Consider the following 19,172-nt stretch of genomic DNA (forward strand, 5'->3'; position numbering starts at 1 on the left):
CTGCCTGTCCGACATCTTTAACACACCAATGAACACTACATGTTGTATAAAATGTTTCTAAAAAGTGCTTGAACATAAACCCCAAATCTGTAGGTATAGTAAGTTATACAAAAGTACGAACTGAAACATAATTACGGAAAATTTTCATGCTAAATTGTTGCTTATTTTGCGTGATAGTTGAACAATTTTCAGAAAAGCCTCTTTCTAGTAAAAAATCTTTCAATGGACTTTTTAAATATAGCTTGTTCTCATAAAAAACTCTTCAACTTATTTCTTAGAGACAAAGCTAGTAGCTTGTTCGATGGCATGCTTTCAAATGATGTTACTTTTTTCCTCTCTTAGACCTTGAATTAATATAATTGTGCCCAACCGCCATTTATTATCTCTTGGCATTATGTTCAATAATAGTTCCAGTTTAGCTACTCTGAATTGGAACAGCAATAAAACGGTGAAATGAAAGTATATTAGTCGTATTTGGTTTAATATTTGTCTCAAAACATCATACTTAAAAGACACAATTTCCAAATTCATTTATTGATTCTCAACTGTTGTATCAAATAGCATTGCTGTTTGTATTTTCAATGATAATTATTAAGTTCTCTTCTACAAATTAAGGAGAAAAATGTCAAAGATGGATTTCAGTGGAATATTACCAATCGTGAAAGGTAAATTTGCACCAAATTTTTCTAAAGCAGACGAATTAGGCGCAGTTGTATTGTTTTAGATATTATATATATTTTTTCTAAGTTAATTAAGGAAAGTGAAAGCAAAATGTTCGCACGATAGCGGATGCACCATCCAGATAATTTTTAACTTCTGAAATGATGTTCCCGAAGTCAAAATTATCAAAATGGGAGTCTAATGAGAAGTTACCTTATAACGAACTTACACATTCACTTATAACGAACTTCCATATTGTATAGTACTGCTAAAATCTTGCAGAAAATTAGTTGCAAGATAGGGATTTTCAATTGAAAGTGGCCGCTTTACAAAAAAAAACATGTTTTAAAACGAACGATTCTTGCAAGATATTTGGCTGCTTTGCAAGACCTTGAAACACTCTAAAACTCTGTCGTGAGAAATGACTCGATTTTTCTGGTGTGATGAAAATTCACACAATTTTTCGTGTGAAATATGCGTTTTGTGTGACTTGAGGGGGTCGTCCTCGTGTCGTGGGAGCAAAATTAGCATTTTTTGGAAAGATTTTTCAATAAGATGTTCCAAAATTTTTATGTTGTTCTCTTGAAAAGTAATAAAATGATCTTGAGATTCATAATTATTTTGAACCCTAAGTCTGGTTTAAGTATTGAAACCCAGGTAAAATCACCCTTGATTAGAAGCGACAGGTTTTCTAATTTTTGTATGTTATGGATGAGGCTTGGAAGTTTAACCAGCAGAACTTAATTAGGTTGAATTAGTTCCGAGGAACAAAAAATTGTTTGCACATGAGCTTTTAGTGTGGGATAACATGAAAGTTTGTGTTTTGAACCACAATTTTTTGGTAAGAAGGTGCCAGCGATAAATCGGGCGCGATAAATCTGGCGCGACAAAATTACACATTTTTTAGGTAAATTTGCGTGTGCTATTTACGTGAAATGTCATGTAATTTTTCATGTAGATTCCCACGTCATTTTCACGTGTTTGCAAATGAGTTTTGTTCTATTGTCACATGATATTTCATGTGATGAACACATTAGATTTTGTGTGATTTTACATGAAAATTTACATGAGATTTCATGTAAAACACACAATAAATCGTGGTGTTCAACCCGAGATTTTCATGTAAATTTGTAGGATAAATAACGTAACAGCCAGATTTATCGTGTTCCACTTTTTCCCCTGAAAATTCTGCGTCAACACACAATTTTTCATGTGATCTCACAAGAGTGAGTTTAAGAGTGAAGACTCTTTCAAGATAAGCGTAAAAAATTAAGTTGGTCAATGTATAACATCTAGGCGAACTGTAATCAAAGCGTGTAAATCTATTCAACGTTTGATGCCAATAAAAAAAATTATAAAAATTTACAATTCAGTTAATTTTCAGTCAGTTTTTCTATAATGACACTTTTGTGATAAAATACATACAAATGTAGATTAAATTACTCAAAAAATTGCAAAAACGAAAGCGAAAAAAATTATATAGTTCGAAAGCACGATGATTTATCTTTATTTTGCAGCAAATTGCTTCATAGATCAAGATTTGATCAATGGTTTAGATTGAGTTGAAAGGTAGCCGCAGCTGACAAGAACTGTTCCGTGAATATTTGATGTTAGCTTATCAATCAATGATAATGAATTTAATATTCTACGATAAATTGCCGAGAGATGCTAAAAAATTAGACTTCAGTCAGACCACAGCCGTTATATTGAATCGAGACTGTAGGCACAAGCTTTGAACATGATGATGCCTTAGTTCAATCGCAACGCTTATCTCGCATGATGTTGCAAAATTCTTGCAGATGACGTTTATCTTGCAACGGTTTGCCAAATTATAGAACACAATATATGATTGTTTCGGTAGTTAAATCATTAATAAAGAACTGAAAAGTAAGCGACCCCTAAGTTGTTGCTGACACTTAAATCGCAAACCTCAGTATGAAGAAGGAGATTCAACTGTTTTTTTTGTTCAGTCAATTTTAGCCGATCATTATGTACAAGATTGTGAGTGGCATAACTAAAAAGCTTGTCAAGCGTAGAATTTCAAAATAAAAAGATTTTTTTTGGAATTTTGCTTTTTCCAAGGAGTTACGGAGATTCAAATGTTTGTGAACGGATTTGCTGGGAGTATTTTCCGTTGTTGCAAAAACTTGTCTTTCCTTCCAATGCTGTTGAACAGTAGCTTTATGTTGGAGAGAGAGATATCAAGTAAACGCTGCTTGGACATCTACTCATTGGAAACAAAGAAGAAAATAGAAAAAAATTTTGTAAAATGATTTACAAGACGTAATAGAAACAAGACGTAATAATAGTCTGAAACCGTTAAGAAAGTATTAAATCACTAAATCTTAATTAATATTTCTCCAATCAAATCACATTCAGCAGCCATTTTTTTCAGAATCAGAAAAAATAAAAATAATTTCAATAATAAAAATATTAGTTTCTGTTTTTGTTCTTACCCACTTTAATCGGGAAGAACTATACACTCAACTGGGTTATTTCGCCAAGCTCTATATTACAGGAGTATGAGTAGTATCATTAGAAAGCTTGCCAAACCAAGGAATACGGAGGTTAAAAGAGATATGAACGTATAAACCTAACTTCCATAGGTTTTCTCACATTTTTTGATATAACCGTTAATGTTAATGTTTTTGATATACTAATATTGATGCGTTGCATAAAAAACTATTTAATTTTTAGATTAATTGCGTTTTCTAACAACCGCGCAGCAATAGCAAGTCCAGTTTTGGTCTCATCGTTAATTTTTGACATGAAAAAGGATTCGGATTTTAATTTAGGTCTGCATTTTTTGAAATTTGTTTCCACTTCTTTCATCCCCCTACAAGAAAGTTTTTTTTCCATTTATTCATTGATTAATTCTGGTGGAATGCAAGTAATTTGGTGTAGTATATATATATATATATATATATATATATATATATTCTCTACTGCACCAAATTACTTGAATTCCATCAAAATATATATATATATATATATATATATATATATATATATATATATATATATATATAGTCATTGAGTTTTGGTTGTTAGTAACGCTTGTTGCTTTAGTAGATATTGTTTGTCATGTCTGTTATTTTCTTAATTGTACTTATCATCGTTCCCCTAATGAGGCCTTATTCAACTTGTTTAGTGGTTTGAGTTCAAAGCAATTTTTAAAAGGATACACCAATTATTTTTGAACAGTGAGTAATTTTTTTGAAAGTTTTTTTATCTCTTCTTTCTTTATCTCTACTTTTTAAATGGTGGACAATTAGGTGGTGGGCAATTAAGTCGAAAACATGGTTGAGCGGGGTCTGAACATTATGTGTGGGGTCGGAAAATAATTTAGAATTTGTTGATTTTCATCTCATAAATCCAAACCACCATCTTGCTATATTAATCAAATCTCTCCTGTGAATCTCTAAATTCTACTGTAAGAATCATTTTAAATTCAGTTTTTCTCTCATTCTTTAGTGAGTAATTCCGAACGCTTTTTTTGCGCCTGAGCATTTTCTTAATCCAACAATTGTTCTTATGAACTGTGACTTGGGCGTTTGCTTATTGTAAACCCGCTATCGTCTCATGAAGAACTTCACTGAAATTAATCAGCAATTAAATTTTCTTTATTTTTGAATTGATTAACAGTTTTTTTAGGTATAAACAATTGTTTGAAATAAAAAGTATAATTATTGATGACAGTGGAGGGGAGTATGTACAACAGTGACAAGGTCTTGTGACCGTTGTACACACTTTATAAACTTGCTCAAAGAAGCATATTGTACAAATGTGATAAATATCTCAACTTTCACTTACTGTTGTCAACAGACTCGCTTCAACATTTTCACAGAATTCTCCATGAAAATTTGGTCGACTAAGATCAAGTTTTTTAAAGCTAATTAAAAGATATAAATTTTATACCTCCGTTGCCCGGGTCAAGGATTTGTCGAAAAAATAATGTAAGAATTGTAGTGAATAGCGGTAAAAAAATTTCAGCGTAAAGCGCCCGCATCTTTTAGCGATGAATGCGGTGATAGCGGTGAGTTTTTGTAGAAAATTTTTGTGTTTAAAATTTTTGCTATGTTTGGTTTTCGAAGATATATTATGTTTGGTTTTTAAACGTAAGAGATCGTCAGTATTCTCGGTTTTATACGTAGGAAATTGTAGGTTTTTTTCATTGAAAAATTCGATTTTTCTGCATATATTGTATTAAAACGTTATGATACGAATTTTTTGCAGGAATTTCTCACGTTTTTCTTAGAAAGATTGTGCAAATTCATTGATAACTCTTTTTTAGATCATTCGCAAAAACAAATGGACGAGTTTATATTTCTTGATTTATTGTGAATTCAGTAATGTAACCTACTTGTTGAACTTTGATGAGAATTCTGTTGATTGATTTGCATTTTCTGCTGGGTAGTTTCTGCATACTTTCTTGTAGTTTGCATGCAAAGGTTTTTACGGTTTGTTGCGTTTCAAAACGTCCAATGACGATCGTTTTTATTGTTCGGCCTGCTGGACTAATCGGCTTTTCAGACCCGGTTTGAGAAATTGCGGTGTTTCTCTAAACGATACCGAATCTGTCTCACTTTTAAAAACGACGATACGGAGTAATTATTATGTTAAATACCGAACAAAAACGATGATATCAACAAAAAATCATAAGAATTTTGACGTTTTTGGCTAGAAAAAGAACCACGATACCGACTATTAAATTTTTCAACTAGGCATTATATTCTCTTGTAAATTTCAGTGTTTCTTCTTTTGGCTGGAATTGTGTTGGCTGAGACTTCCAGACACGAGACTCAGATGTTTACAATTGCATCCCTCAGGACTGACCTGATAGCCCAACAGTGTGCCAGTTGGAGGTATACTAATACAGTGTCCTTTATTATTATATGCAAAATTGGATCTCGTGAATAATTGAAATCCTAGGGATAAATTGTGTCTAAGAAATGGTAAAGCGTTGATCTAAATGTTTGCTGAAAAACAAAAAAACCTTATAAACCCCATTGGAGATTTTCATACTTTTATGTTTACCATAATTATGTTTATCATAATTATGTTCACGCTTAGAACAAACGACAGTTCAATTTCTCATAAACAATTAAGTGACATTATTGCATGCATAAGGTTTAAAACGACTTTGAGAAAATTCCATTTTTGAGTAAAGTATCTTAGATTTTTTTAAGAAATCACAAAAAGCTCTGAGCCGAAAAATCAAAGTGCAGCTACTGTCCTAAACTTTGATTCATATTTGCTGAGAGTTTGGTTTTTGTTTCAATGTATCTACCCAGACTTGAGTCTCAGAGCATTTCAGCACTGAAGCAGTATATTTCAAGAGTGAAAACTTAGTTCAGTTCTGAAACATTGCATTTGCAGAGTATTTTAATTTTCTTTATGTGCAGTTTTTCTTCATTTTGATTATAGCAAGGTCATAGAGTTCACCCAAGCTAAATTTAACCTATATAGTCTGAAAACTACTCATATCCCAAAAAATTAAGTCAGAGGAGAATGATGTCATACTTTTGTAGCTTAAAACAGGTAATTACTATAGAGCAAGAGCGAGAAAACTAAAAGAAATTGTCAACACTTTTGCAGGATATTTTGTTACTGCTGACATGGGTTTTAAGATTGCGTATCCTTTGCTTGATTTAATCTTTGAAAATTCTATTAATTTAGTTTTAAATTCAGAAAAAAACCGTTTGTGTCTTAAGTTGTTTTTTTTTCACGCACAAAGCTGCTCACAGCGACAAAGAGGTAGATAATGAAATATCGACTACGAGGTTAGTCAGCCCATTTAGAGGATTTTTTGATTTATCAGTGATAGAAGAAACCCAACGTCTCAATTAACTTAACTTACGATTGAAATTAATCGAAATCTTTTGAAAACAGCTATTTTTTTCTGTAAACTCATGAGATGAGCGGATTTAATTTTTTACTTTGCACAATAGCAGTTTTATTTTTTTTATTTACACAATAGTAGTTTTATATTACGTTTTATATAAAGAAAATATAATGGGAATCATTTGACTAAACTTCAGATTTCTGTTTTTCTGATCTTCTTGCAACATTAAACCCAAAATTAGCATGCCCAATTTCTAGTTTTCATAGAAACCCATAATTGTTACATTTCTCAAATTATTGTTAGAGAGAAGTTCTTTTCAGTTTGAGAAGTGACTGAGGTTATAATATTGAAAAAGTAAAACGCAAAATACATAAAGCAACTATTGAAACTATTTTCTTTAAGTGAAGTGGTTTTTAATATTTAATCAAAGAGCGTATATCAACCGTTAAAAATAATGTTACAGTGACAAGGAAAACATTTTTCTTAGTTCATTTCTTTTCATTTTACCAACGCATGGTTTATTTTAATTGTGCCGAAACCTAAAGTACAAACAACAAATTTTTTCTGGAAACCTAATTTTTGATAAAATTGGGAGATTTTAAAGGGCACCTACATAAATACCAACACGAAGCCCAGCCTTTTAAAGTTATGAGATTTCAATTGGGGTACCTCATAATTTTTAGATGCTCAAATGAGAAATTCTTCCGGAAAAATTTTTTGATTCAATATACTAGAAAGTGAAAGATGTCACTAAAAAAAAATTTAGGCGCGTTTGTCGAGCAAGCCGCAACAATGAAACGATTGAATATTATGTCCACAAAAAAACTTTGGTTCAATTAGAAGGAGCCCAATTTTTGCACATCTTTTCTAAGATATTGTTAAATGCCGTTTTCTTAGATTATATTTTAGTTACATCTCAAAATACTATTTTTGGCATCATCATTGTTCTAAATTTGATTCTAAATTTGATTCATTTTTGGCATCATCATTGTTCTAAATTCGGCTCATAATTTTAGAAAATTTGTTGGTCATTCATTTGTTTTCATGAGCGTGAACAAATTAACACAAATCTTTTTACTCAGTAATCTAAAATGCAGCGATAGATGAAGTTCAACTAACAATGTACAGTTTTAAAAAATCTTTGATCAGATTGAATTGTGGAAACGAGAACCTCAACATGAGTAATGGGTCTTTTCCTGCGCATTTCTTATACACTTTCAGTGTCTTTCAGTGCACTTGGCCTGAATTTTTCAGAAAATCAGCGCAATATATCTCACATAAATTCCACAAAATTATGTGATCACGCGCCAAAAATAGACAAAGACCAAAAAATGGCCGAATTTTTGCTTGAAATGATTTTTTTAACCGATAGCTGTACGAAATGATAATTTTTCAGGTTTTCAACTATTTTGAGTAATAATTATAATTTTTGATCGACATTTTTAGTAGAGGAAAATGTTCCCGGAGTTTATCGTTTAAAAAATCCATTCCTTACGTTTCGAAAGGACTCAAAATACTGATACGCTATTAGGCGACAAAGTTAATCATCAACATTTTTATCTAGACTGCTTGTATTGATTTGACCAGTAACTTCCAAATAATCTCCCCAAAAATGGTTACATCAGTCGGAGAACAAAACTGCTTTGAACGTTTTCCCTAAATGTAAATAACGCGTAAATTCTATTTTTGTGAACAAAATTTCAACTAGGGGATAATTTTGTTTATGGTAATGTTTTAGTCACTATTTTTGCCTGGCTGGTTACGCTATTGTCAGAGAGAGGGAAGCTGGACACCAGTTGTCACCTGAGATAGAACTGGCCTACTTTGAGGAGTCAATCAGACTCAACTTCCAGAGATACAGATGGTTCTCTTACAACGGTAATAAAAATGCACAGTTGCAGATATATACCCTAGTCGAGCTTACGCGCCTATCTTGTAAGATTGTTGTAGGAAAAACACCTATCTTGTAGGATTCTTGGAAGAGAAATTGCCTATCATGTAAGACTCTTGCAAGATTACATGCCTATCATGTAAGACTCTTGCAAGATTACATGCCTATCTGTTAAGAGTCTTGCTTTGAACGCCTATCTTGCAAGATCTTGTAAGAATCTTGCATGACTCTTGTAAGATTATACAATTTGGTACAATAGTCTTGCAAGATTCTTACAAGATCTTGCAAGATAGGCGTGTAAGCTCCACTAGGGTAGTTCTAATAAAAGTGAAGTGTAAAGAGTTTTTTATTATAGTTTATTATAATTATTGCTTTATTATAGTTTAATATAGTTTTTATTACAATTCAAAGAATTTGAATTGTATTGGGGCGGTGTCTTTTTTTAAGATCTGTTCACACATTTTCATGATTTTTGAAGTCAAATTGGAGTGGTGATTTTGGTCACGCCGAAACAGGAAATGGAGCAAAAAAGCGGGTGGTTTTGCGGCGTGAAATTTTTTCGCTCTAAATTTAAAGTAGAGTGAGAAAACGGTATTTGAACAAAAATTCGCTTTCTCGCTAGTGGTTTTTTGTTCACATGCGGCAATTTCACTCAGATTTTTACTGTTTTTTTCGATTTTTTGGATCGGATTTTTTTCTAAATAGTTTTCCCAATCCATTCACAGCTCATTCTGCACCTAGTTTTTTTGTTAGAATCAAAATTACATATCTCACTAGTGTTTTTTTTGTTCTCCCTAGCAGCATTTTGACATTGATTTTCTGTTTTTTTTCTTCTGATTTTTTTTAGAAATGGTTCTTCCAATTCACTCATTGTCCGTTCTAGGTCTAGTTTTCTGTTTAGTCAATGAAAATTATTTGAATTGTACGTCAGGACTTGTCCTGCTATGTTTATACGTAGTTTTATTATACTTTATTATTGTTTTTATTTTAGTGTATTATAATTATTGTTTTATTTTGATTTATTATAGTTTTTGTTACAGTTTATTATAGTTTTTTATTATAGTTAATTAAAGTGAAGAGTGAAGAGTTTTTTGAAACTTGATACTATATGAGCTACGCTATAATGATGACTGCAATCAATTCTTACAAAAATGATATGCAAGATATGAATCTTGCTCGAAACCATCAACTCTAATTAAATTATTTGATTACAATATTTGTCTCTTTGTTCTCGTTAATCGATAAATTGAGCTCAACAAATGCAATAATTGTTGGACGACTGACTAGGTCAAAATATCAGTTTTGCCAATATTATTTTTCAAAAAACTCAAGCTTAACATGTCTGAGTTAGTTTATGTTTACGTTTATGTTTATGTTGACTGAGTATCATACGAACAGACTAACATTTTCATCTTAAACTCTTTAATAAGTAAAATTTGACAGGTTCAGACAAAAATTTTTTGTCATGTTTTGTTTTGTGTTTTGTTCCGAAAATGAAATCATATTTTTCAATTTTGCGCTTACATTTAAAGTACGCAGCCAATCCTGCGACTAAATCTTTCCGAGGATTAAGATGACTACGTGAAAAAAATAAAATTAAACTGAGCAAAATTTAAGAAAAAACAAAAAATGTTGAGATCAAGATATGTGAGAGCAATTTGCAACATTTTTTTTTTGCAAAAGATTGAAGAAATTGCGAGTTGTGATATTGTTTGAAATCATAGCCTGACAAATTTTTCTAAGAAATGCCAAATTCTTTGTCACACGCTATTGATGGACGCGTCAAGTTTCGCTTCTTAGCGTAAATGTTGAATGGTGAGAGGTGAATTGATTTGTATTGCTGTCGTGTTTAGAACCCTATGGCTGCTGTTCGTACCAAACTTACTACTACAAGAGTTACGGTATGACTCATGGACTGACGGCTGCAGAGTACATGAGCAAAGCTATCAACTTTGAAAGTAGGAAGAACAAGCGCCTCAATTTTGTCAAGGTTAGAATTTTTCATCACTTCTCTAAAATTTCATAATTTCTTTTATAGTTTAAATTGTAACTCTTCTCCGTGTACACGTTTTTAGAGATTAAGTTAGAAAGCTTTTAAGTGAATTAGTTACACTTTGATTGGCTGCCTCAAAATTGGAACAAAATGACTCCACCCTCCGATCAAGGATATTTTGCAAGAGCTTTACAACTAGTGAAAATATTTTCTGCAATTACTGCAAAAAATTAAATCGAGATTGATTATTCCAACAAAAAATCTTAATGTTTAGATGGATGACACGAAACGCTAAATAGTTACCAATTTTTTGTACAGTCTGTAAAATTTGCAGTTTGCTTTTTCTTCTTTTTTCAGATTAGAGGCTTTTACAATGCGCAGTTTAGTTACGTTTTTTTAGGGGAAATCGGTCACCAAAACTATTTATTTTTCATTATTTTTCTGACTATTGTCCGCTATGAACGTCACTAGTTTACAAAATGAAAATTAGTGACGCAAAATAATTCGCAAAGTATTGGCAAAATTTTTTATCAGAAGCAAGTTTCACCAATTCTGATAAAAATGGCATAGTGAATAATGTACCTCAGGGTTACAAAAAGAACACTTTAAAAGCATTGGTTCTAAGTCAAAAGAAATATTCTTCGAGACTTGTGTCTTCTATTGATCAGAACCTCTCAATAACGCTTGAAAAAACAATTGAATTGGGTTATCAAAGCTTGTTTCCACCAAAGAGAAATGGACTCTTCTTCAGATATGAAAATACAATTTCGCATTCTTCCTATTTATTAGCCTTTTGAATACAGGACCGCCACATTTTGTCACAACTTTCTTAACAACAGTACACCGACCTGCCTTTCAATATGACGCAACGATTTCACCAGCGTCCAATTTTGTTCTATATGAGAAAACAAAAAAAAGCATTCAACATAATCTGCAGGTGCAAAATGCATAAAAATATGTTTTATTACACTATTTCATTCTACGCAGTTTTTTGTTCAGTTCATATGAAACTGTAAAATTAAACTACAAAATCTTTTTTCTAGATAAAAACAAGGACTCAGAGAATATTCTGTATGGTGGACCAATTTGGAAATGGTCTCATTTAATAATGTAGTTAAACTTAAACTTAGTGTTCTTCTCAACTTTGCAATAGTTCCTCAACTAATTTTCTGATAGATTTACACTGCCTTCCTCTGTAAGTTTCTAAGTGTTATATTCACAGATCTAAGGTATAGTACAGTGTTTTTTTTTTCCTGACTCAAATTCAGAAAAACACGTATTTGCCAGGTAATGCTGTTAACCATTATTATTTCGCTTCTTAGACAGCCCATAAAAAAGTCTAGAGTTATGTGCTTATTCTTTCGGAACGTCTTTTCTATGTTCATTGAAATTTAGCTGATAGTATATTCTTGATCCAAGTTTATTCAAAATTTTTATTTTCTCCAACGAGATTCCATTCATTAAGAAATGTGCTTTTGGTTACACCGACTTTAGACGCTAGAAAAATCGTGTCTTTCCCATTATAATTCGGTTCCCCTCCCTCGCAAGCTAAGAGGTCATATTTCAATTGCGATAATAGCAAAAGCTCGAAAAAATTGCACAGCGATTTGTACAATATTTAACTTTTAGGCTATATTTATCCGGGAACTGTGTCTGAATGTTATCTCTCAAGTTGGATTCGGAATCGGAGAGTTTTACAGACAGGACGGGGTTCGAAACATAGACTACATTCTGCCACTTGATGCCCGGGCAGCAGTTCAGAGATTCAGCTACGATGAGATAGAAAAAGAGCTGACTTATAATTGGATGAAGGAGAATGTTATTTGCATGGAGGCACCGTGGATTTGCGAAGAGTACCCAATTAAGAATAATAGTTATAATTGTGCTATCTGCTAACTTAGTGAATGCCTACTCGAGTCCTGACGTTAATATTGCAAGGCTAGCGAAAGTTTTTTTTGCAAGTCAATGAAGTAATAGAATAAATCATGCAGTACTTTCTTCTGAAATTTTGCTAGATCTTGCAATAACAACATCGTGTGCAAGCAATTTTGAAAACTGTTGCTGGGCTTATCACGGGCCTCGACTGGGTCATATTTCAAGTATATTTGTGCTCAACTTCAGTGTAAAAAGAGAAAAAAATATATATGTCTCCGAAACCGATTTGAGCCTTCGTAGGTTTTTTTTGCACAGTTTTCCGAGTTTTAGTTGCTCAGAATCCTTGTGGTCTCTTTTAGGTGGTCCTCCTGTTTCACTCCTATTCATTTAAACCCCTATCCTTTAACCCCGATTTATTCACCCCTGTATCATTTAACCCCTCTATCTTTTAACCCCTCTATCAATTCACCCCAATTTTAATCTTTCTATAAAATAAGGATAACTGAATTAGCAATATAATAATTTGACCATGACTCAGCGGCCCGTGGGACTTGATATGAAACTATATCACAACAAAACAGGGAGTTAAGGTATCCGCTTAATTTTGACAAAACATATGTGGAATTAAATGAATCCGGGTGAAAAGAAGCAAAACCATAATTTACAAATGTCTTTTAATCATAAATACGCGGTATTGAACTGGATGAAAAAAATCGGAGAGCAGCAAGCAAGCCATCATTCCAATTTGATTTTTATTGCAAAGTCTTATCAAAGTGGATTGGTGGAACAAAATCAACTCAAAAATGGTTAGTTACGAGACCAAGACAATTGCTCAGCAATCTAATACGGCAACAGTGATTATTTAAACGGTTTTTTGGAAACAGGATATCCAATGTCTGTTCCAGAAACTATTCACAGAAATACGAATGCCCAAATAGTCTCTGACAGCCCATAAAAATAACGACAGTATGATGATATTTAATTGTTCCTTCGGCTACAATTTTAGATTTGATGCATACAACTGTATAAATTTCCTACAGCTCAAAACATCCAAAGATATTCATCCATTTCTTAGAGTTGTTGAAGCAACCCAGTCATGCAAAATTGTGCCAAAAGCAATAAAAAACAAGCAATATAAAGTACTAAATTTGCAAAATTTGCAAATTGGTCATTACGGGCGCGAATGTATATTGAACTAATCAACATCAGAATAGCCCTTTTTGCGCAGGAATAATTGAAAGTATAAGCTCCAGAAAGGTAAAAGTTTTAGCATGCATTAGAACACTTCAGTCTTATCAAAGGAGGTGTTAACAGAAAACAGACTCAAAAAACAATTAATTTTGACATATTAAGATTTCTTCGTCAATTCTCTGATTCTGTGACTGGCTTTGAAATTATTTTTTTGGTGGTTTCATCCACTTATTAATTCCTATACTTAATTATGACAAAACATGCCTTAAATGTCGCGTGACGGGATGAAATGATAGAGGGGTGAAATGATAGAGGGGTTAAATGATAGAGGGGTTAATAAATGATAGAGGGGTGAATAAATCGTGGCTACATCATAGGGGGTTAAATGAATAGGGGTTTTAAGAAGTAGAACCTCCTTGAGGAGGACGAACTTAAGATTAACCAAAATCCCCTCTTTTTAAGAGCGTTTGTTTCAGAGCCACTGAAATAAAAAGTTATCAACTTAGAGTCAGAGGAGTTTTAAACAAAAATTGATCGCAAAACTTTCACGAATCGGCAACTTTGCAATCATGAGGTTGCATGCCTCGAGTCGAGAAATGATTGGAAAAATTGAGGAAAAGATGAGACGCTAACACGAATAATATTGTTTTTGCTGAGACAAACACGAGGACAGACTTTTCTAAATTCAGGCCAAGCGAGACAACAACATGTTGAAATTGAGCAAAAGTTGAGTACACCCTTTATCGCTGATACCAAAATGAGGACTGTGTTTTGAGATGAAGCTAGCCGGAAAACTAGACTAAAACTGATTGTAAAAATATAAGCTGCATTAAAAATTTGGAAGTTTCAAATTTGTTCTTCTTTCGTTTTTTTGATCGGTTCTCGCGTCTCTTTTACCAAAAAGCTTGATTTGCTATTTTTGGAAACCCGAAAGGCAGACATGGCCAGTGATCCATTGAGTTAATTGGATGTTCGGATCTATTCTGTTGACCCCCCCCCCCCCCCCCAGTGTTTGTATAATGTTATATAGCACGTTACTATGTAACAATCAGCACGTGCGCCTGAGGGCTTTAAAGTTACATAACCACTTTCTGTTTCGAAACAGAATGGATTCGGATGTTTTATTCAGTCATCGCAGTAATCATACCTGACTCTTTTTAGATATGTTGCCTTTGGTTATCTCCCAAACCCCGGTTTCTTTTCAAAGACGAAAAACAATATTGGGATTTTTAGGTGGTTACGAGTGAGCTTATTCCAATTTTCTTAGCATTCAGTTAATTTGAAATCCTGATTATAATTTTTTTTGCTAATAAAGTCGTTATCAAAATCTCTTCAAATGAAATTTGTGACAAATGTTTTCAGTAATAAAATCTTAAAATAGCCAGATGTTCCTGATTCAGGAAATTGAATAGTTACAATGCGAATTACAAATACTTTCAAACAATTTTAGAACTGCTTTAAATTATTATACTACTTTGTAAAATATTTTAATTTTGTTGATTGTTATTTCCACTGTAAACGGGAGCCATAGAACATGGGGTGTGAGAATATAGGTACCAAAAATATGAAACGTTTAAAAAAGAAAAATGAAAGTTTTCCGTCTATCTACGAAGATTAATGAAAGGAGTTAAGAGCTGAGCTGCTCAAGTCACCACAGATCAAATTTTGTATCTGGTGACTACAGTTATGATCCATTGAACAAGAACGGCCGAAAGTTTCGCATCCGCTATAGCCGAACAATTTACGAACATAGATTATTCTACATGCTTTTCTAGAAAAAAGGCGCTTTAATTGAAGATTTTTGTTCTGACAAAGCCTAAATAAACAGATCGAACTTGTTCCAACTTTTTTCAAATTAAAATCAGCAGGATGATTCTGAACTTGCTTGAAAGGCCTGTCCCAAGTGACATTAGAGTTTAGTAAAGCCATTTTTGACTAGAAGCAAAGCAAAATATTTTTTTCTAAATCCTCAACAAACTTAAAATCTCGCAATACTAGTAATACTGAGAAAAATTTCTGAACAAAGTGTAATAAGAGCAATTTTTGTTGAAAAATAAATGTCGTAAGAGTACGCGCTAGCTACCCATCTGCAATTTGGTTTAATGAACATCTCAAACTCAGTGTTTTCCTGCAGGACTAAAGCATAATTGCCTAATTCTATTTCCCAATGAAAAACTAATAACAACCCTAGCAAGTTATTGTCCTTCATTTGCGATTCTTTTTAAAAAAATTCTGAATTTCTAATTAGTGTATCTTAACATGAACAATTGTATTTAAATGTTATGAAAAAACTGTTTTCATGAAAAAAATTGATGAGTTGTCTAGAGATGCTGGATACTATGTAGCCAAAAGATTTTTATTCTGATTAAAATTTTTTAAAGATTAAGATTAAATACTTTTTTGCGTCGAAGCTAACGAAAAATTAGCTTTTGATTACCTAAAAAATTTCATCAGGCTCACAAACCTCAAAACAATATTTGTAGCTAACCAAAAAACTATCTAATTGTGCCAATTTTAGCTCAAACGATTACACTTCCATACAATTGTTCCTGATTCAGGAAATTGAATAGTTACAATGCGAATTACAAGTACTTTCAAACAATTTTAGAACTGCTTTAAATTATTATACTACTTTGTAAAATATTTTAATTTCGTTGATTATTATTTCCACTGTAAACGGGAGCCATAAAAAAAATTCTGAATTTCTAATTAGTGTATCTTAACATGAACAATTGTATCGAATTTAAATCTTATGAAAAAACTGTTTTCATGAAAAAAATTGATGAGTTGTCTAGAGATGCTGGATACTATGTAGCCAAAAGATTTGAAAGCGGCATGAAGAATGATAATCAATTATTTGCAGATTTCACAAGAGGTTTGAAAATCTTGCAATTGAATTACACCCGAACATAAGAAAGACCAAAATTTTTCCTTTTTTGTAACGTAAATTATTGCGGCTGAGCTTAACAACTCAGAAATCAAATTGAATAGCGCTTCAAGGTCATTTCAAGCCTTAAAGCTAGAATAGTGTGACAAGCGAAATTTAATGCTACATTCTGTCGAAGCCAAACGGATTTGGTCATTTTGTTCAACATTTATATTTAGCAACTATTATTAGTACACAATCGTCATTCATGAAGCCAAACTATACCTCAAACTCGAACTACCTCAACCACCAGCAAAACAAAACTACGACTTAACAGTATTGCATCAGATTCTTTACGATTGGATCGCGAATCAACCTGTTATTGATACAGAATATTCGACAAAACTTCTACATGGTTAACAAATTTCCCATGACATCAAATTTACACTGAAAAAGTGACGTTATGGAAAAGTGTTCACATTCTGTCGACATTATTATCTACAACCAATCAACAGTTGAATTTGACATGTAAATCCACGTGACTAGCAGCATAAAAGGAGCTTGAAAAACTACCAAAAATCAGTTGAAACTTGTTAATTTTGTCTTATTAAACTGACATACAGTGCGTATTGAAGCACACTTTCTTGAGCGGTAAATTACTTGTTATCGTGTCTTATTTCTGTAGATCATATTACTGATTGTACAGTTTTAACTTTACTTTGACTTGTGAAAAGAGAATTAACTTTGATATTCTCAAAACTTTCTTTCTGAGGAACGAAGCTCCTAAGTAAGAGAAACTTTGTGCAAAGCATAATGTCGAAGCCTAGTGTAGTTCACAAATTGCGTTATTGAGCAATTAAGTGCGCCAAAAAGCATAAAGTGCGAACTTGGTTACATTTGTTAACTTTGATTATCGGAAAAAAGTCTCCGAAAATATTAGGACTTCGGAGATAGAAATTATTTGCCCTAACCAGTAGCTAGGACAGTTATCTAGAGCTGGGCATAGGGGATTTTGCAATTTCGAATTATAACTTGAGTTATTAACCAAAACTCGAGCAGAAATTGAATGTTTCAATTTGAGTTATTTTGCTATTCTGAGAGAAACAAGTTTGTTATACAGCAAAGCTGAGCGATTAGTTAGCAGGAGTAATCGAGCAACAAGTAATGCAACGATAATCTACAGTATAGCGGATAATACAGTTCACAAAAGTTAACTGCAAAAACACAATATCCGGACAGATTTGAAACCGCTGAAACGAACTGGGCGGTGTAAAGTTTTCCTTGACTTTGATAGGAGAGCAGCCGTTACATTTGGTCCGCCGACCCGGACAGTGGAAGGTAAACTGCTGTCCAATCTGATGAAGAGAGTGCCGAGGGCACCCCCCAAAGAGAATCAAACAAATCAACAGCGCAACGCCAGTGAGGTAGAGCGAAAGTTGCGAGTGCACTTCACAAATTACGTTGAAGAACTAACCTCGCTTAAAAGGAGCAAGCAAAGCAAAAGGCAATCAGGCAATCCAAACACAATCAGCAGAGAGGAGCTTCAATCAACAGCTCAAAGGTACGACAAGAAGCTCCAAGATTTACGGGAAGAAGTCAACACCAAAACAGGGATTGGCTACAAAATAATTGAAGATTCAGATCGACCTAACAAACTAAAGGTCCTCTACCAACAGACTGTTCAACTTCTAGAGGAAGAAATACCCAAGCAACTGCAGCGTCGAAACAAGCTTGTGCCCTACCAAGCAGATTTCGTTGAAGAACATCTGAAAGAAGCAAGGAAGTGCAAAGCAGGTTTGGACTATCATTGGCTTTCATATATAAGCAAAGGCACGCAACAGAAATGAATGCAGAGCAAAGCAACGCAACTCAAGCAGTGAACAACAGCGAGAGCAATAACAACTACCCAACGGACAGCCCAGCTGCTCAAACAGTGCAAAATGGAGCAACGGCAAGTGGCCAAGAGACGGAGAATGTTTCGGAAACATCTTCAGCAAAGCAAAGGCGCGAGGAAAGGATGAAGAAGTTTGATATCGAGTTCAAAACCAAGATGCGACTCGAACAAGCACGGTTTGAGCGGAGGAGGCTAGAGCTGGAAATGCAAATGAAGGAACTGGAAACCAAGCATCAACTGCTGGAGGAAGAGCGTGAGCTAGAGCGCAAAGTGAAGAGAACAGCATTAGAGAACGATGATGCTCGTTCCCAATCAACCAGTGCTCGAGACAAATCACCCTTCAACTGGACCCCCAAGAAGAGAGATGTCTCTGACTGGGCCAGCAGGATCGACAACCTTCTAACACCAGAACGACCAACAGCTCGCTTCGAAGTAACCCCTGAAGAGAACAGGCATAGTCACTTCTCACGATATCGCAGTTCACGAGACCGATCCTCAAGTGTTGAAGACCGGGACGTTTCCCCCCGAGCCGGTCTGTTACGATACAACAGTGGTTACGCAGGTAGCAGTAACCTACCAAAGCTGAAGTTGAACAACTTCGACGGAAACCCTCTTGAATGGCCGGAGTGGTCTAGTATGTTCATTGCTACAGTGGATCAACGACCAATACCAGACTCAGAGAAGATGAGCCATCTGAAGACTCTGCTGACAGGCAAGGCAAGGTCAGCAATCTCTGGAATGGGCTATTCTGGACAGTTCTATGGTGCTGCATGGAGCATTCTGGAGAGGAAATTTGGAAGGCCTCATGTGATCATTGATGCACAACTGAAGAGTCTTCGCAAAGCAAGTCAGGTGAAACCACACGACTCAACAGGTCTGATCAGTTTCTCAGTTATTGTTTCGAACTTTGTGAATGTGCTCAAAGAGTACAAGCAGATTGGCGATCTGCAGTCAAGC

At 33.8% G+C, this 19,172-nt stretch overlaps 1 protein-coding gene across 1 annotated transcript; it reads left to right on the forward strand.

Annotated features, from left to right (window-relative positions):
• Positions 1-542: 542 nt before the first annotated feature.
• On the forward strand, positions 543-12,522 carry LOC142348791 (uncharacterized). The gene is made up of 5 exons (XM_075400291.1): positions 543-665; positions 5,411-5,525; positions 8,244-8,383; positions 10,250-10,386; positions 12,019-12,522. Exons 1-5 carry the CDS (start codon positions 623-625, stop codon positions 12,283-12,285), a joined length of 702 nt encoding a protein of 233 aa, XP_075256406.1. The 5' UTR covers positions 543-622; the 3' UTR covers positions 12,286-12,522.
• The last annotated feature ends 6,650 nt before the right edge of the window (positions 12,523-19,172 follow it).

The sequence above is a fragment of the Convolutriloba macropyga genome, chromosome 10 (genome assembly GCF_964194025.1).
Source record: "Convolutriloba macropyga chromosome 10, txConMacr16.3, whole genome shotgun sequence".
Lineage (NCBI taxonomy): Eukaryota > Metazoa > Xenacoelomorpha > Acoela > Convolutidae > Convolutriloba > Convolutriloba macropyga.